This window comes from Schistocerca cancellata, chromosome 4 (assembly GCF_023864275.1).
Source record: "Schistocerca cancellata isolate TAMUIC-IGC-003103 chromosome 4, iqSchCanc2.1, whole genome shotgun sequence".
Lineage (NCBI taxonomy): Eukaryota > Metazoa > Arthropoda > Insecta > Orthoptera > Acrididae > Schistocerca > Schistocerca cancellata.
Genome location: NC_064629.1, coordinates 726,026,527 through 726,047,801, shown reverse-complemented (window position 1 = coordinate 726,047,801; position 21,275 = coordinate 726,026,527). Strand labels below are relative to the sequence as shown.

The 21,275-nt window shown below is 38.2% G+C and overlaps 1 protein-coding gene across 1 annotated transcript in view; it reads left to right on the top strand.

The window, feature by feature from the left end:
- LOC126184408 (CLIP-associating protein 1-like) overlaps positions 1-21,275 on the top strand; it is a 244,920-nt gene that overhangs the window by 212,622 nt on the left and 11,023 nt on the right. The window contains 3 exon segments of the mRNA XM_049926792.1: positions 6,855-6,906; positions 15,567-15,732; positions 18,839-19,016. Coding sequence (XP_049782749.1) covers positions 6,855-6,906; positions 15,567-15,732; positions 18,839-19,016 — 396 coding nt within the window.

The following is a 21,275-nucleotide window of genomic DNA, read 5'->3' as shown; positions in this document are numbered from 1 at the left end:
TTCTGCTGATAGTTTATTTTCCAATTGGTCAAACAATTATGGAACAGTATTATGCTGACCTGGACCAACTACAGCAAAATATCCATGACAGAAGTCCAGGTTTGGCAAGGAAGAACATCATCTTTCATCAACACAAGCACCATTGAAATGGCAAAAATACACAAACTAAAATACTAAAATACAAATTGCTGCTAAACCCACCTTATTTGCTGGATTTGGCTCCATCAGTCTTTCTTCTCTTCCTCAAGCTCAAAACTTTCCTCAGTGGACAGACATTTTCTTCAAACAAAGGACTGACAGTTGAAGTTGATGGATATTTTGCAGAGCTGAGATCAAGGCACTGACTGTTCCTGGGTCTAGTGCAGTAGTGTAAACAGAGACTCTATTGAAAAATAAAAAAGTGAGACAAGTCATTTCTTTCAATCCCATTCCAAGAACTTTTCAAGCTACCCTTGTGTTTCAAGTTTTTGGAGTACCAGTCAAAAAATTTGTAATCCTCAGGAGACATCACACTAATGCCATGTAACACTGTCTCTAACAATCATACGAGGTGGAATCTAAAATTTTCGGGACTATTGTCACCATCTGGAAAGTAGAAGAGTAGATCTTGGCCCCACTAGGTAGTGAGAGCTGCATATCTGATGAGTCAGTGTGCAGGGTGGCATTCAGCTGGGAGGATGTGTTGCATGTCCAAGTGATTTCCGTAATAGTCTGTGTTGGGTGTGTGATGATTTTACAATGGATCCGCAAGCAGAACAGCGCACGTGCATCAAATTCTATGCGAATCTCAGGAAAAGTGCTTCGGAGACCCTTAGAATGATTCAACAAGTGTTTGGGGGACAGAGCATGAGCCGTACACATGTGTTTGAGTGGCATGCTCAGTTCAGGGCCAGCTGTACAGACGTCGAAGATGATGCTCACACTGGAAGGCCCATTAGTCGCACAATGCCAGACATTGTTGCCAAACTTCAACAACTGGTTCGTGCGAATCGATGTCGAACCATTCAAGACTTTGTAAATGAAGTGGGTATTGGTTATGGGACATGTAAACGAATGTTGACTGATGAATTGGGCATACATCGTGTCACCACAAAATTTGTGTCAAAGATTTTGACTGCTGATCAGAAGGCACAGTGTGCTGAAGTGTGCACAGACCTTTGTCAGACCGCATCTGCTGAACCAACCTTTTTGTCACGGGTTATCACTAGTGACAACAGCTGGATTTACGACCCAGAGACAAAGCAACAATTGCCCCAGTGGAAGAGCCTGGGCTCTCCAAGACCCAAAAAAGCAAGACATATGAAGAGCAAAGTGAAGAACATGATCATCATTTTCTTTGATACGAAGGGAACTGAACACAAAGAATTCGTCCAACCCAACCAAACAGTGATTTCCGTGTACTACTGTGATGTTTTGCGATTGCTCCATGAAAATGTGCGGCGATAGTGGCCCGAACGTTGGTGTCAAGGGAACTGACTCCTGCATCATGACAACACACCCTGTCATGCATCCTTGCTCACCAGGACCTTTTTGGCAAAAAACAACATGGCGGCACTACCCTATCCACCGTACTTGCCTGATTTGGCATGACTTTGCACGCTATTCCCAAAACTGAAACTCAAGTTGAAAGGCCGTCGGTTCGACACTCTAGAGAGGATTCAAGAAGCATCGCTGGCAGTGATAAACACCCTCAAAGAACAGAACTTCCAGAAAACGTTTGACCAGTGGCAGAATCACTGGGACTGGTGTGTACGTGCTGATGGAAACTACTTCGAGGGTGGTGGTGACCATTATTCCAAAGGTAAGGTTTTCAACAGATGGCAGCACCAGACCCAAAATTTTGGATAGCACCTCGTAATAACCTTAGTTTATCAAGGAAGACAAAGCACTAGTTTGTCAAGGAAGAGGATCTACGAACTTCTTCAGATGTGTCTGCTAAAGCAAACTCATTGACGATGAGGTGCCATGGAGATACAGAATTGTGTAGATGTTGATTGCTACATTTTGCCTGTTGTTCAGAATAGTCCCAACATTTCTATTGGATTGCAATTAGACTAGTTGGGGTGCAGTAGTATGCATGAGTGTTCATCGAACCAGGAATGTTTGCAAGCAACCCTGGGAACACAGTTGTTGTCATTTTGGAAGATGGAAGTGTTCACAGCATGACATCACAAAGACAGGGTAACACTTGGCCACCGAGAGTATTGAAGTAAACATCCTGGTTCATGTTCAAGGTAACATGAAGGAGAGGTGAGCTGCACGGAACTAGTCTACATACTGATGATTAAAACAACAAACAACATAAGTGCAAAAAATTAATTTTCTTACATTCGTTCATAAAAAATCTATTAGTGAATATACGCTATTTTATTAATTACATACACATTGAATAGAAAATCAATATAATGAAAGTTACGAAGTGCAACCTCCTCTCACCCCCCCCCCCCCCCACCACACACACACACACACACACACACACACACACACACACACACACACACACACACACACTGTCTGGAAGGGACTTTTCATAGCAGAAATCCCTGTCTCTTCATCCTGATGTCAATTTCCATAGGAAGGCATGAGTCGTGCAGGTGTAGGAAACAAGGAAATTTAGTACAACTGTGAATACAAAATTTATACTATTCCAAGAAAACAATGTTCAGCATTTGCACTAAGCTGACCCATACTCCATGCCTAATTAAAAAGTACAATAGACTTATTGCTTTGTTGTTAATGTTCCATTGTAATTAGCGGTGTCAACCAATTCTGCAGATTTTCTTTGTGAATCTGGCAATGCGATTTAGTATGGTTCACCATGACACCTTCCCAGATACTTTATTCCAACTGCTGCAGTGGCTCAAAACTTCGATACTATATGTCCAGAAATGTTTATCCAATAGACACATCACTTTATATAAATGATTTGACACACAGTTAGGCGTGTTTTTAATTTTTTATTTCTGGCCATCGAAAAGCCCTTCCACACTCTTGGCTTCCTTCCTTCTGCTTCCCTTTCAACACTGCACTCGCCACTTCTTGCTTCAAGGTCAAGGATGAATATTTGAAAATTGACTATGAACGAAATACTGTTCTGTGTGAGTGTTACAGTCATTTACATTTTTACATAGTATCATATTCTAATTTCTATTTAATATTTATTAATAACATTTTTTTAAGTAGGTCTAAAGAAAGTAATGTTTTTTCCGTCATGACAATATCGATATTTTTCTATACACAGTTTCATCAAAAAATTTTAATTTTTCATAGTTACATTACCTTCAGTACAGTTGTTATACATGCATTTAAAGTAGTAACTGTTGACTTGGATTTCAGCCATTTCTTTTCTGTATAGTTTTGAGGAGAGCTGGGAGCAATTATCAAACAGTAAGCTTTTAGGTTTCCCCACATTTACAAAAAATACGTACTCAACATGTCTCTTCCCATTATTTTCTCATAGCATGCGCTTCTGTACTGTAACATTATTCCGGAAATTCCGACTTGCTTTTTCAGCTTGTTCTTTATCAGAAGGTTTCTTCCTCCTACTAACCTCTACGTCTTTAACAGCTTTTTATCTCTGCTGAACACATGCAGTCTTTTTAATTTAATCTTCTACAACACTGACTTGTGTTACTAATTTTTTTCGTGAGCTACTGTAACCTTTGCAAACATATCTTAATGTAAAGATGTTCCGTCTGCACTGAATACACATTCCTCCTCTTTTTTCCCTAGTATCTAGTTTGCTATCACTAATAGTTGGCTTCTTTATTCACATTGTGACATAACAACACTAATAATTCTTTCAGTTTGTGTTCCTTTTTTTGAAATGTTTCTCTTCTATTACAAATCTGCCTGAATTTTACACATCTTCATCATTTTGAATCCACATTGATACTGTATTGTATTTTCAGGCAAAGCTGTTTCCCTACCACTTGATATGTACTCCTCCTCACTGTCACTAATATCCACTAATTATAGGCTTCTTTATTCATATGTTGCAAAGGGATTATAAATTCATCATTGATTTATGTATTCAGAGTATCTTATTCTAAACTTTGTTTGTCTTTCACATGTGTGCTTAATGATAGTCATTGAAGGTTAATTGACGTATGTCTGCACAACTTCCAACAGTGTTTGTAACCTCACTTTTCAGAGTCATCACAGATCGTGTTGAATATGTACCAGAATGTTTCTCCCTTCATCTCAAATATTTGTAAAACTTGACTGGTAATTCCAGTAACTGAGGACGAAGTGTAAAGTACTCACCACTTTCTTTTTAATACATGTATAGCTCATTCACATGCCTTTGGCATCCTTTTAATAGGTAAAGCCACATGGTAGCACTTATCTCCAAGCACACAGGTGGGGGTGTATCCATCCCAACCTAAGAGGTTAAAGTATAACCTACTTCATAAATGGAATAGATTCTAATCTAACCTAACCTTCTTGATCCTGTCAAAAACTGACGAAGAAGATTGGATGCACTGTAACCAAGCAGTCGGCCAACGTTATTGGTCGATCTCTGTCAATGGCCTATGATGACCGTTGTCAATACTGCTGTGAACGTACTGCTGTCAGAAATCATCCTCCCCCATTTCACCACGCATGCTTCTCCTGTGTTGTCACTACCACATGATGTGTGCACATTTCCCTCAATGCCCACCACACCAGAACTGGTCTGTTCATGATTAAGAGCATAAGCAGGTACAAGTGCTCATACTCAAAATGAGTGAATGTCTTATCCTCTGATATTTTGTTACACATTTGTGAGTTTTTACTCTTCAGTAATTCATTAATTGATTCAACTTACTCCTTGCTAATTGATTATATGTGACATAAACATCAGAGAATGCCTGCTTTCTAAAGTCCTGTGCACTTGTCTGTTCCAATAAAATTTTGATTCAACTTGCCAGCTATTGACAGGAAATAATTAGTAAATAGGTTACACAACACTACATTCTGCCCTGCTACTTCTGTAACTACGGGTCTTACAGTTTTAATTTCATTCTGAGACCTGTCTGTTCTCTTCATATAATACATTATTTTAGCATGTTCAGTTATATTCTTAAGTAATTTACAGTTTTGCCTGTAATAGTGTTCTGTAACTGGGCTGTGACTGTCTATATTACAATATAGCTCCCATTTTCTCTCTCTGTGTGTAATAATGCCATTGCTTGTCCAAACTTATTACTTATTAGTTCTGTATTTCTGCTTACAATTTCTGAATGAAAAAGACCTAAATAATGCTGAAGTAAAGAATGTGCCCACTTCATATGAAACTGCAATGTAGGTGTTTATTTTCTTTGGTTGTGTTGCATTACTGTATTTCTGCCAGGAACTTTTCTGTTAAACAATGTGATTTTTAATTCATACACTATAATTCATGCAATTAACACAATAATGCAGCTCTTTCCATTGTCCTTGAATATAAAATTTGATGCTTTACAACTTTCATTCTATTGAAGCTTTTCTGTATGCTGTGTTAAATTATGAAATAGGACAAAACTTTTATAAAGAAATGAGATACACCCCCCTCTCCCCCACCTGCCCCCAAAAGCCCATATGTTTCCTGTACTACCGAGCCTAATTTGATGTATCAGTGACTGATTCACTTCAGTATTTGATGAGCTAAATTTGCTATAAAATTAACTGTGTGGGGTGCAGAGTCTTTGAATAACTCTAAAACTTTGCAAATAGCCCAAAATAAATTTTTGATGCCCTGACTTAACACATGTGGAAAATTGGCACAAACTTAAAAAGTCAGTCTCTCTCTCTCTCTCTCTCTCTCTCTCTCTCTCTCTCTCTCTCTCTTTTCATGTTAATAAAGTCGTTAAAACTTTGACCAGCTTTCTGTAAAGTATTACCAGCTACTGAGTTTCCTTTTGTGACGAAATTGTAATTTCAAACTGTTTGGAATTGTCACTGATTAAACTACATCTTTATTTAACTGGTTTCTCAGTGATTTTTTTAAGAGTTGGCCATAATACTTAACTTTCAAATTCCTTATTCATTGTTTTATTAAAAATAATGTTTACAGCGGTCCGTAGAACATAGAAATTGAACCAATAAGTTGTAACTTCACATTTGAGTGTGATTTGCATTTACACAGTGATTCTCAACATGCTACTGTGTGGAGGGAGCCAAAAACACTTTCTTATTAATTCAAGTCTGAAAAGTATCAGTATGGAGATGCAGGATTTTTGGTTTATGGTGGTACCCCCCTTGAATCCTGCTCACTCTTGTGCAGAAAAATGACTGCTCAGAAGTGGTGGTGTAGATCATTGTATTCAACAGTTTCCACAAGAATGACATGAAAGACGCATTTTCCAAATTAATGATGTCTGTAGACAGGTAGACACCAAAAAATTTCTTAATTAGCCAATGCTTGGAGCAGCATAGTAACTGATTGCTGTTGTGGTTAACGATACGGTCATGCATAATTGTGTTTGCTGATATTTTTGGGGGTTACTTTTGTTGTCATTTGAGATTTTCATTATATTCATCAATTGTATGTGTGTCATACACATGCTATTTCAAATAAGCCAAGCAACAGATGATATCATTTTTCATTAATTGTGTGATTCCCATTTAATTTAAAATGGACATTGTATCTTAACCAAAAATGATACATCAGATAGGAATATTAGACTCATTTGAGCATAAATTATGTTATCAAGAGGTAGATGAAAATTCGATTGACTGTACTGCAGTTTTTAACCGTTTTGAGTAGCTGCATATAAGGAGTAATTTATTAATATCGATCTACAACACCTTTTTCAAATTTTTTGGTAAAAGAACACATTTACAGTAGTTGAACATTAACTTATTATTGCTGTTTCCATTTTCTGTTGCAGAATTTGGATGGCCAAGATTCAGATCAAGATTACAAGAATATGCCATCGTCAGGTTTGTCACTTTAAAATAATTTCCATATAAAACTACATGCTAAGTAAAATGTAATTTTACAGACATAGTAAAATCTTGAATTTCTATTGTAACAAATGATATTGCATTTGTTTTACGTGGGAATTCTGAGTAAAGCTAAAAACAGTGTATGTGGCTTCATTCACAACTTCAATATTTTTACTTTTTTAATCAGTTTGGAAATAGTTTACTTGGGTGTAATGCTGATAATTCATCCCCATCTGTTACTGTATTCTCTGATCCTATAAAGTCTGCTTACATCACAAATTCATGAATCTTAGAAGGAACCCACTCAGGTATGTAGACTGGGCATTTTAGAACTTCATACAAAAGTATTATTATTCATGCTCTGCAATGATCTAATTGTAAGTGGCACAAGTGTCCAGGTAAAGTTTCTAAGGCATTTAGAGATAAGATTGACAGTTTCATCATAGATGCTTTGATTTGAAGATCAGTCAGTCTTCATTTTGACCCCAAATGGAGGTGAGGTTTCTTGTGTGCTTTATAAATGTGTATAAGAAAGTAAGGGAATTCAGAAATGCATTGCAATGGAAAGGAACCAGAATTAGCCACAAAATAATTTGCAAAACAATTGTCATTTAGACTGGAGATTATATTGATTTGATTTGCACAGTGAACCAGAAAAACAGCTCACTACATTTTGCACCAGAAATGAGTTTATTGTGCAGTTTCTCTCCCTGCCATTCCCTCGAAATGCAGTAGGAGACCAGTTACTATAGCGGCTGTCACTAAAATAGACATCTCAAGGTCATCTCACCATCCTACAGCATTGCCAGTTAGTGATAATTTCAAAACCTTAGTAATTTTTTTTTTTAGAGTTAGACATCTCTGTTTTTAGTCTAGAATATAATGGAGTTCTTCACAAAATAAAATTCTTCCCAGCAGCTACGAAAGAAAATAAATAAAAACTGATGTTAAAATAAGTTTTGAACAAAAGTATTTCTTTCCTTCAAGCTGCGGAAGAAAACAGAATCACTGACGTGTGTGAACAGAAAATAATGTTTGAACATTCTCAAACTTTACAGATGCACGTGGCACATATTTTATCGTGAAAGTATTCAGAGATTAAAATAGAAAACTGTAACAGGTGTGAAACTGTTCAGCCAATGTAACGAAAAATGTCGTCAGTGATAAATTTGTGTTCTGTTGGACCTAGTAGAAACTTCCAGTCAGAAAGTTGTTAAGAAAACTGTGAAATTAATTTTGGTAACATCTGTGACATTATTATTGTATCGTGTCACATAAGAATGCATTTTATTATGAGACACTCCATATGCGACAGCACGCAAGTGCATGTACACCGTCAACAGGATTTTAGTTCCGACAGGTCATCTTAATACAACCGAGAACATTCCCTACCTCCCAAAAAATTTGTATTTGCAGATTGTAATTCTTCTTTACTGCACCCATCACTTAAATTGCCGATATATGCTGTACAAAAATAATTGTAGATACTTTCAGGCCAATATTTCCATTTAAAACGAGCAAAATATATTTTTGCGTATGATTTTGTGAGACCCAAATTTTACTGCAGTATACTACAAGACTATTACCCTCAGCAGACAGTAAGTGTATTTTACACAAAATTTTGCTTTTGCTGCTGCAATGTCTCTACATTCAATTAAAAATTTTTGGCCATCATTGTACTTTCTGAGCCAAAAACAGAGTGAGTGGAGGTGACAAAGAGCAGATGTCTCTGAGACAGAATGATTTAATTTTTTCAAGGAGATCACTCTGTATTTTTCTAGCTGTCAGATTCTCTCCTCTGTTGTAGTATTAAAGTACAGTTCTACGCACTTAACATTTTGTCAAAATTGTGAAATTGTGTAGCTTCCATTTTCATTTACATGCTCATATCTAGAGATTCTGCCATCTTCACTACACTGTTAATATGGGATACTGTCAATTTGGAATTATCACAAGGTTTTGTTGCCATTTTATGAACTTGCACAAAATTTATTTTATTCCTGGCTACTTCACTATTGGCCAGCCCAATGAAAAACCTTCAGTACGTTTGATATGACAACCTTGTCCTTCACGCACATTGACCTGTGTAGCCCCTTGCTACTGCATTACACTCAGCAATAAAACATGAGTGACTACACCAAAAAAGTGGAAGAAAATTTCTGAAGTGTAAGAGAGAGGACAATGCAATAAGATGAAATACCAATGTGAACAAATTCGATTCATGTTTTGTGAAAAACTGTCATTGTTAATGAATGCAATACTGAGAATCTTATTTTAAATGGCATTTAATGGCGAGTAAGCTAATTGTGACCACTTGTTACAGATTTATCGCATATCTAAGAGAAAATTTCATTCACAATCACCTGCTATAACGAAAATTAATAGGGGAAAAAATTTAAATCAAGTAAGCTCTTTATGTAGCCTACAGTTACCTAAATTGGAGCATCTTTTGATTCTGTATCTTCAAATTCACTGTCACTTGTTTCTGCCAGGTGTTTATCTTCATAGGTTCCCCTATGCTGACTGTTAAACCATGGCTCACAAAATCAGCTTCTTGCACTGCTTCTGGATGTTTTCTGTACCTCACCCAGTCATGCTGAGTAACTTTGTAGAGAGCGTCATGTGTTAGATGGTTGACAGCAGCAAGTATGACAGTAGTGTGTGTGTGTGTGTGTGTGTGTGTGTGTGTGTGTGTGTGTGTGTGTGTGTGTGTGTGTGTCCAACCAGTTCTTGTTTAACCTGGAAGTATATCAGGTCAATAGGGTTATATTGGCCGTGATAGTGGCAAGCATACCATTTGGTGTCCCATTCCATTTGCCAGTTGATCAAATTCAGATGTCTTTTTGGACCTAGGATTTCTTTTACAGCCAGGAGTTCATCCTTCATTTCATTGATTGAAATGAAACATTCTTTCTCTTCGACCACTCCATAATGTCTGCCTTGCGCCTATTTGGATGTGGCAGCTTTTCTGTTTGAATAGAATGATAACTGGCATTATCCATCACTGTATCTGAGTCTTCTTCCAGTGGAAGTTCGATGTTACCACCAAGTGCGAATTGTGCGCAGGTATTCGGTTTTTGAACGCAAAGGGCACTGCGCTGATTGAAATCCTATGCCAATTGACAGAAGTATATGGTGAGTAGTGCATGGATGTCAAAAAATGTTTGTAAGTGGTGTAGAGAGTTTGCAACTGGTCAGACTGAAATTCACGATGAACAAAGAAGCGGGAAACTGTCAGTTTCTGAGGAGACAGTGTTGAAGGTTGAGCAAAGCATGCGTGAAGATCGGCGGATCACCCTGGATGATCTCTGCACGTTGGTCCCTGAGGTTTCTTGAAGCAACACTCACAGAATTCTAATGGAAACATTGAACACCGGAATGTGTGCGCAAGATGGGTACGGTACCATGCATACTGACTGAGCACCACATGCGGCAACGAGTTGAAGCTTCTCGTGCATTTCTTCACCACCTTGCAGCTGAACAGGACAACATTCTGGACTCAATTGTCACGGGTTATGAAACCTGGGCATACCACTTTACACCTGAGACCAAGCAACAATCGTGCCAGTGGCGGCATCCTTCTTTGCCAAAGCTGCGGAAAATCAAACAAACACAGTGTGCTGGTCATGACAACATTTTTTTGGGATTGGAAAGGGGTATTGTTTGTCAACTTTATGCCCACTGGGACCACAGTTAATGCTGACAGGTACTGCGAGACTCTGAAAAAACTCAAATGGGCAATTCAGAACTGGAGAAGATGAATGTTAAGCAAGGGTGTACACATTCTCCATGACAACGCTAACCCACACATCACTCGGCAAACCGTTGCTCTCCTGCATCAGTTTCAGTGGAACATAATCACCCACTCACCCTATAGTCCTGACTTGGCACACAGTGACTATCACCTGTTCCCTAAGTTAAAAGAACATTTGGCCAGAAAGCAATTCAGCTCCGAAGACAAGGTGAAAGAAGAGGTTCATAACTTTCTGAACAGCATGGCGGCAAGCTGGTATGACATGGGCATACAAAAACTGCCACAGTGTCTACAAAAATGCATTGAGAGAAATGGTGATTATGTTGAAAAATAGCTAAATGTTCAACCTGTAAACTGATGTAAACCATTGTAGAAATAAACAAGTCTATGTACTTATAAAAAATAGGAGACCTTACTTTTGGGACTTCCCTCATTATTTGGCTTCTGGCATGAAGCCTCCAATCAGTGAACTGCGATGTGTGATGATTAATCTGACACCTCTACCAGTAGGCACTTTCAAACCACCGTTAACTTGGGAGTCGTGCCATATACACTTATTGGTGTAGTTCTATCAAACGCAAGTTTTATCTAAGTACACTACAGGTCTATTGTCCTTAGCATGCAGTAAATGCTTTGTACATAAAAACTTCGCTCTTGCTGTTTCATTTTCTTTGCAGCCTATCAAAAATGTTTGCCTATCATTTCGTTTTCTGAATCAGAAACCAAGGGAGCAGTGAAGACAAAGGAAGGAGGTCTGTGAGCCAGAATAATTGATTTTTTCATGGGGATCACTCTGTATTGTTCTACTGTTGGATACCCTCCTCTGTTGTTATAACCGAGAACAGTTCCACATGCAACCCCCTTGTTGAAATCATCAAATTCTGTAGATTTCTGTTCTCATTGCTATCCCTTTCTAGGAGAATCGATACAATTTTTCACATCTAGAGATTCTGCTGAGCTAAGACGGCCTATAGAAGATTTGGGAATACCACACTCTTTTCCTGTCAGTTTATGAGGTTACACAAAATTTATGGCTTTTTCATTGTTGACCTGATCAGTAAAAATTTCAGTACATTTGACATAATGATCTTAGATTGTTTTCGAATGTCTTTTCACCCTTTATGCGCATCGACCTGAGTAGCACTATGTGCAGGCCTTTGCTCTTGCATTTTGCTCACTACCAAACACAGGTCAGTGCACTGTTCCATGGGAGACTGAAACCACAAGTGAACACACAATATCGCATGGAAACACTGAACATTCAGCCAGAGCTCACCTACAAAATTTTTAAGACTTTACATGTGGTAACAAAGCTATGAGGTGAGTGAATTGCAATGATACACAATTTGTTTAGGAATTAATGACCTGAGTAAACTGCGTCTTTTGGCCTCAAACAATTTGCATTGGAAAATTGAATGTGGTGCAGTTTAATTGCCCTCCATATCCTTTCTGTGCAAGTGTTGGTTGAAGTTCCCATGGCCATTTATTGTTCCTAAAATGAGTTTCATCTATCATTCAAATTATAGGACATATGTTAAATAATGGCTTTGACATCATTAGCTTGCAATTTTTTTATTTTTGGATCTTAGTCCAATATTCTGCATTCTGCTTACTAATGCAGCTATGTGGTTGTGATTTTTCCATCACCTTGGTGATGATTATGACAGTTTTCAGACCAATAAATAAAGTAGTCACTCCTGTCATGGCCAGTTCAGCGTTGTTCATTGCTGTTAATTCCTGGGTGGCCAGGGACCACAGCAGGTTCACCCTGTGACAATCCCTGAGCCTCACAAGGTCTTTATGGCATTCTGTGATGATCTTTTATCTCGTTTCAGGGGCTGGTAAAGATTTCAGAGCTGCTCGGTTGTCTGAGTGAATGCAACTACCACAATCCTTGTAGCACCTAGGCAGATTCTCCTCCACACACACTCTCTAATAGCAAAGACTTCCTTCAGTAATATTGTTGCCAGCTTCCCTACAGAGATTGCTTTCTCATGTCTAGGCTGTAACCTGTCCCCAGCACTTTTGTCTGTTTTCAATCCACCAGTAAGCCAGACTGTCTCTCATGAATGGTATTGTGGTTCATTCTTCCACTGCCCCTGACTGCCATTTGTTGTCTTGAAATGTTTATTGAAGCAGCTGGAGGCTATTGTCTAGTTAGCTGGCATTTCCCTGACCATTCCTATACTTACTACATTTACTAAATTGGTGTGGGATTCTGGATATCCTATAGGTTTCCAAGTTTTAACCTGTATGCCCTTCTGCTGCCTTTGTTGTAACCCAGGGATGTAATGGGGGATTGTCCAGTATACTCTCCATCCCAGCAGTTGGTGTGCTGCTAATTCCGCCTGTTATAGCTAAGGAGACCAGTCTCTGCACCGTGTCAAGCACCTTCTGTTCTACTTTATTCTACTGTACAGTAGCCCCATAGATTATCATAGGTTTTATTACAGAAGTGTCTATCCAGTACATGCTCCTGGGACTTACACACCAGTTTTTACCACAGGCCCTTTTAGTACCCATAATAGCACCTTTTGTTTTGGGACAAATATTCTTAATGTGAGAGGTCAAAGATAGTTTCCCATCAAGGGTTATGTATAGATACTTCATTATCAACTCGGATGGTAGAATGTCCTTGAAGAGCATATGATTTCGGTACGTGTGCTGTATATGCTTCCTCATGAACGTTAAAAGTACAGTTTTCGCTGTGTTTAGCACACTGGATTCGCATTCGGGATGACAGCAGTTCAAACCCACATCCGGCCATCCACATTTTTCCATGATTTCCCTTAATCAGTCCAAGCAAATGTCGGCGTGCTTCCTTTGAAAGGGTGTGGCCCGTTTCCTTCCCCATCAATCCCTTATTCAAGCTTGTGCTCTGTCTCTAATGACCTTCATGTTGACAGGACATTAAACATTAATCTCTTCCTCGTCATCCTCCTCCTACAATGTTTTCCTGGGACAGAACCTTAGATTCTATTTCCTGCTGCATTGTTGCACAATGTTCAGAGTGAATTGTGCCATTGATGTGACATGATTAATTCCTCTGTGTATTCTTGGCAAAGTATCCTCCAGTATTTAACTCTTTGACAAGTTCATTCACATCTAGGTTCCACAGCTGTGGGGACAAAAGGGATCAACATTTTCTCATTCCTCATGGTTCTTCTACCTATTGTCAACTCAGCATGGTCTTCAATCCACCTGGCATATCGTAATCTTAATGCTATGCTCTTCTTGAAACTCTATAATCATAAATTGTATTGCTAAAAGCTCCCTCAATATCTAGGAAGATGCAGGGAGCTGTTTCCTGAACGTATAAAGAATTTTTCCACCTTCCCAACAAGTTCATGATGTGCTGTTTTGCATGATTTGCTGAGTTAATGTGCATGTTTGTTTTCATGTAGAGGAACCTAAGTTAACTTCCTTTCCCCAACATTCACATTAACCATATTTTATAATATCATTAGGAGAAAGGAGGATAGACTGATTGGTCTCAATTCCTCAGCCTTGGAACGTTCAGTGTTCCCTGGTTTGGAATGAAAACAACCTTCACTGTCCTCCAAGCATTAGGCTCCTGCTACCAGGCTGACTCTTAGTAGTCTGCACACGAGTCTGGTTAAGCCCTCTGTTGTTTGTTGCAGTAGAGCCAGAAAGATTCTGTCTCGGCTTGGTGACTTGAATGGTTGAAACATTCGGACCACCCATGCGATGTTTTTGAAATCAACACATTGTCTGACAGATTCCCAGTTCTCCTTTTGGTTACTTGCAAATCATTACCTTCCAGGAACTGAAACCTGGTCTGTGTTACCAGCTAGAGTGCATTGAGGGAAATGAGTTTTGGGAGCAAATCCAGGATCTTTTGTGCTATCCTTGTATACCCGCCATCCTCCTTCCTTAGAGTGTCTCCTGGGTTGGTTGGTATTCTTGTAGGTATTTTATGAAGTCTGGCTCTAGTAGCTGTACCTTTCACCTCACAGAATATCTCCCAGGGTGATAGTTCCACTTGCTTAATGGCAGGATTGTATTTGGCAAGGGCATCCCAATATTTTGCCCGTTGTATTTTCCTTCTCGCAAAGTTGAACGTTCTTCTTACCTGCTTCCATTGCAGTTCCAAATGATCATTCCATCCAGGTACGTTCCTGTTTGTGCATGTCTTGGTGACTGGACAATTTTCTAAGTATGAGGTCATAATAGCAGACATCACTTCATCTGCCATTTCCTCAAGATCTACCGGATTTCTTATCGAAGTTTTGAGTTCAGATCTACTGGATTTCTTATCGAAGTTTTGACTTGAGATAAGTTTTAGTTTAAGTCTCTCCTATGTCTGTTTTCCTAGGATTCCTATAGGCCATAGTCTGTTTAAGACCCATTTGAACCCCAAACTTATTATACATGTGATCAGATAAGGATGGTGCCCACATGGCATCTGTCTTTAGATGGACCCAAAAGTATGTCAGTTACTTTTTCCCTTTTTCTACTCCTGAGACTAGATTCCTTATCCCTATTCAAGATCTCTGAATTGCTGTGCAGTAGGTGTTCACGTATCTACTCGTCACATTAGGTTGTGAACATTGGCATCATAAACAGCCAACAGTTTATCATTCAGCTTCGAGCAGCTGCCTACCAGTCTCTTCACTTCCTGGGAAGGTTGGTGGTACCTATAGTCAGAAGGTCTGTTTGTTCCCAATTGTAGTTTACAGTCACAAATATTTCTCTTTGATTGCATCTAAAGCTAACAACCTGTTTACCCCACCATAGCACCTGGCCACTCATAAATGAATATATGTAAATAACATATTGAAACCTGTAACTTGCAAATTCAGTGTACAATCTTCCTACAGATAGTGTGTATTTATAAAATGCATTAATTATTTTATTTGTTTGTTTATTTTAATTGCAGCTCTAGTAGAAGAAAACTGTCAAATTGTGCAGAATGTGATTGACACTTTAAAAGTTGATGATGAAGGAAATGCAAAAGTATCTGAGCAAGACTGTAAGAAAGCACTTTCTCAGTTAAAACACCTAATAAAATCTGGAGCCATTGGTATCATAGTCTATAATTTCAAGTAAGTTTCAGAAAATTTGTTCTGCAATTTCTGTTGCATAGTTTCAGAAGACAGTATAGTACCATCATTGTTTGTGTTGTCCAAATATAATTTTGTTATTTCTACATCACTCATGTGTAACTGAGTAGCTTGATTTTCTTTTCATTTATTTAACTGATCAGTATTGTATGTAATATAGGTAGTGGTTCCACATTTCCTGTTTAACTAAAACTGTCTTAGGTGTTCAGATGATTACCGTGGCACACTACACACAGATTGTATTATTCTGTATTGTTTGTTGACTTGCCTTTTTATTGTAAGGCACAGGTCTATAACCATAGGCAGTGATGTGTTATAAAGCAGCTTGTGATACAGTCATGAAAAAGCCAAAGTAAAAATGAGCCTGGTCTCAAGACATTCAAATTTGTCTGTCTGTAACGTAAAGTGGGAAAACTGGAATGAGAGAATGTGGTAAATGCTACAGAAGAAATACACAGTTTTAAGAAGCCAAATGATAAAATGAGACATATAGACAGTTTAAAAAAATCACTTAGCATCATAAGATAGTCAGCAAGAGAAAGTAGTGTAACTGATAATGATATGAACAAACACAGAAAAGGGTGAGAGTATTTTAATAAGTGATTAAGATGACTTTTAGTGTGTTTGGTGCTCTTTAGTAAACTTGTGTGGAAGGCTGCTACAGGACTGCAGGATTTTATTTAAATGGCCGTAGCACAGAAATTGTTTGTTGAAAATTAATGAAAGATCTGGAAAATTTTAATAACACACCTTTATTACTTTGAAACATATATGATCACTTAAATAACCTGACATTTATGTCTCTGGCTTCTTTTATCTTTTCAATAGCTTGATAAACAACAAATGTGTTATCTACTGAAATATTAGCAACCTTTTAAATATATTAATATATGGGTACCATTTTACACATTTTTTTTCTTTCAGTGAGTACAGTTTTTAGTTCCTCATTTCTTTCAACTTGCTCACTTCCCAATAAAGATCATAAAGGTGTGTCAACACTAAAATCTGTGTACATAGCTGATGAAGTAGTGTTGCCTTTTGTCAATGAGATAGCAGCTGTCGAATACATTATTGGATCACCAACAGTGTGGAGGCTCAAGTGCTATGAGTATGTGCTAATAGTTCTTTGCTTTTGGGGTTAATCTGTTACCATTCATTCTGTGCAGTTGTCAGAAACAGCGACTTCCATCTCCTCACAGCCTCTGAAATTCTCTCTGTAAATGTTTTTTAATATTCTATTATCCAAAACCTCTAGCTTCTCCTATAAAGTCATTCAGATGGCAAAAAGACATTCAGTGTTGACCATGATTGTATAGTGCTTTATTTTGGTGTTTTAAGAGATGGACTTTTTATTGTAGTATTGTCTCCCCCCCCGAACCCGTACACACTGTCAGTTTTTAAGATGCAATATTCAAATGTTGCTTTCTCTAACCCGTTCCCCTGCTTAGTCCACCAGTGTACAACTTTTTGACTCTTTTGCATCATCCTATTTGTGTTGTGAGGAGTTTTGGTCCATATCTGTCACCTTTTCTTCTGTTGGTCATGTCTGAATTCTGTAAATTATTAATTACATATAAAACAATCTGCAACAATTTGGGCAGTGATTTTAAACTTCCACCACTATACTATTGACACTAAGCAGCTGTCTTTCCAACATTACCTGCAGCTGTTGAGATAGTGTTAGTGTTCTTTCATGGAGATAGTGAGCTTCATAATGGAGGTATTCGTGTTGCCTCTTACATTTATTATTTAGATTTTGTTTTTCATCCAACCGCACACACAAAATTCTAATGAAAGCTATCAGTAGATCATGATGTCAGTTGAAATCATTTGAAAAATGTTGCATTTAGAAGAGGGGTCACTTCAGGCCTAGCTGAGTAGGTAGAGCATGCAAATTAGCACAATAGATACAGCACTGGGCTTGAATTCAGTAGGATTGGGGCTCAAATCCCTACCCAGCCTCTATGTTTTCCATGGTTTATGTAAATCACTTATGGCCACTGGTGGGATGCTTCCTTGGAAATGGACATGGTCCATTTTCTTTGTTATCCTTGTCTGATTCGAGTTTTGGCTCATTTCTAATTACCTTCTGATTGATGGGGTGTTCAACTCCAGTTGTCCTTCTTTCGATCCTTCCTGTATGATCAAGGTCACCATAATGCCAAAAGAGCAGATCAGCTTCTTCTGTTAAAAATGACTTCTGCCAATGCTAGAGAAAGCTCACATCCCCGAAAGGTTACAGACGTGCCCCCTGTAAGATGGTTTATTAATCCAGGAAATGAAATTGGCTGACTGATGGCCATGTGGAACATATATAATCAGAAAGTTGATGTTGAAAGTGACTCAAAAATTTTGTGTGTATTTTCTACTGATTGCCCATGTGAGTTGCAAATTTTATTGTTGGCATAGTGACTGAAAGTAACCCTTAAGTGATCAGAGTTAATCGAATTATTTGACAAAAACCTTTAGTCATTCACAGTATCAGAGTAACATAACATCTCTTAATTAAACATGTTTTGATGATTATCATACCGTTTGTGTGTGTGTGTGTGTGTGTGTGTGTGTGTGTGTGTGTGAGAGAGAGAGAGAGAGAGAGATAGAGAGAGAGAAGAGGGTTGGGGGAGGGAGGGGGGAGATATCAACATGAACAGATAGTTTTAATGTGCTTATCGTATGTATGGGCCATATTCGTGGCATGAATATTTCACAGTTTTAATTGTTTGGAAACTATCAGATAGAAGTTCATTTTTCCCTTTAGCACATGCACATAGAGTGATTGCCATGTCAGTGCACATGTCATGATAGACTATAGCCATCACCTTTCTAATTCCATACTTGTTGCTAATAAATTGTAATTAACATCTTATGCAGTAGCATTGTTGTTATCATAATTATTTTTGTTATTAATAATCTTCCATGCATTTAATTCAGATTCACATAATGTAAAAACATGCTTTGACTGTGGGTGGCATTTTAAATATTGACACTGAACATTGTACTCATCTAGGGCAAAAGCTAAATTCCTAATATTACTGATACAGTGCACGTATGATTTTGACTTATGTATGCCATTACTTTATTTTTATAGGGTTCTATTAAGGATTCTGGTGTCACAATTGGCACTACCTCACTCTCCAGTGAAGACGTACATTTTAAATGTGCTACACGATATGATCAAAGACCCGACTGTGAGACATTGTTTTAATATGTACGTAGAGTTAATCGTGCTGCGAACGCTAACAGCTTACAGTGACCCGTGCAAAGAGGTTTGTGTAATATTTATTTACTGGCATTTGAAATATGTGCATTCTTTTGTACACGATTTATATTGTAGCTACTGTCTCTGTGGCATGCGATAAAATACTATAGATCAAGTATAAAATAAGGTAGTGATAAACAGGATTTCTTTCAAACCAATTTCTACTTTCATTGTTCTCTGATGTTTCATAATGGGATTAAGTATATTGTTCCTCTTTTAAAGAATATGAGAATCTCTGCAAAAAGTCTCCAATTGCAATGGTTGTTGCCCATAATACAGTCACTTAAATGGTGGCTAAGTCTTTCTTTATAAGATAATTCATAATAATGGAAACATTAAAACATACTTTTTAAAATACCATTGAAGCTTCACAACTGCACTTGACACACATTTGTTTTCATTTTAAATAGTGTATATGTTTACACAGAGTTATATGCATAACACACTTTCTCAGGTATTTGTAAATTAACAAATTTGATGTGCATATCACTTTAAATTCCCATATTGCATGTGGTGTCTTCACGTGACAGCACAGGATGCACAAGTACTCCATTACAGCAGAACAGGGCATGCAGTGTGACTGGTGGTAACATCTCTCATTACTGGACAGGTGCCTTACACAAGTCAGCAGTGGCCTATAGCATACTACACCGTGTGTATACAACCAAATTTAATTTCTTGGACAAAGTGGCCACACTAAAAGAATGATGTTCACCTGGTGATGGCGTATGACCACCAGGCCAGTCCAGTGTAATGGGGCATACTCATTGATCTGATGTATCCCAGCTTTGTAAACTTAATTAAAAATGCGTGCATAATTTTGCATGTTGTTGTTTGTATAGACAGCAGGTATCACAATATCCCTAGAAACTCATTGTGGTGGTGTACATGCTCTTAACGTGATATCGACCCAATTGACAAAGCTGGCAGTGTATTAATTATTTTCCTAATTACTCGCAATATTGTAACATTTCAGCGGGACTTACTAGATGAACAAATGGTGAGAATCCTTCTCTAGACTATACTTCAACTCATCTGTGAACAGCACCCATTTTTTGTGAGACTAATTCCTCTGATGAGCTGTAAAGCATACATTGCAGCCTCTATAAACCAACAATGCTCAGTCTGATGGGAAATGTGTGCTGTAGAAGCTACCATGTGGTTGCAATACTTTGCCATAAAATTGTTTGCCGTGCTATCTAATACTCATGGGGGACTGGAATGCAGTTATAAGGGAAGGAGTAGAAGAAAAGGTTACAGGAGAATATGGGCTTTGGGCAAGGAACAAAAGAGGAGAAAGACTAATTGAGTTCTGTAACAAGTTTCAGCTAGTAATAGCGAATACCTTGTTCAAGAATCAAAATAGGAGGAGGTTTACTTGGAAAAGGCCAGGTGATACGGGAAGATTTCATTTAGACAGACAGAGATTCCGAAACCAGATATTGGATTGTAAGGCGTACCCAGGAGCAGATATAGACTCAGATCACAATATAGTAGTGATGAAGAGTAGGCTGAAGTTTAAGACATTAGTCAGTAAGAATCAATACACAAAGAAGTGGGACACGGAAGTATTAAGGAATGACGAGGTACGTTTCGAAGTTCTCTAAGGCTATAGATGCAGCAGTAAGGAATAGCTCAGTAGCAGTGCAGTTGAAGAGGAATGGACATCTCTAAAAAGGGCCATCACAGAAGTTGGGGAGGAAAACATAGGTACAAAGAAGGTAACTGTGAAGAAACCATGGGTAACAGAAGAAATACTTCAGTTGGTTGAGGAAAGGAGGAAGTACAAAAATGTTCTGGAAAACTCAGGAATACAGAAATAGGAAGTGCAGGGAACCTGAGACGAAATGGCTGCTGGAAAAATGTGAAGACATCAAAAAAGGCACGATTGTCGGAAGGACAGGCTCAGCATGCAGGAAAGTCAAAACAGCCTTCGGTGACATTAAAAGCAAGGGTGGTAACGTTAAGAGTGCAACAGGACTTCCACTATTAAATGCAGAGGAGAGAGCGGATAGGTAGAAAGAATACACTTGAAAGCCTCTACGAGGGGGAAGATTTGTCTGACGTGATGGAAGCAGAAACAGGAGTCGATTTAGAAGAGATAGGGGATCCAGTATTAGAATCAGAATTTAAAAGAGCTTCCAAGGATTTGAGGTCAAATAAGGCAGAAGGGATAGATAACATTCCGTCAGAATTTCTAAAATCATTGGAAGAAGTGGCAACAAAACAACTGTTCACGTTGGTGTGTAGAATGTATGAGTCGGGC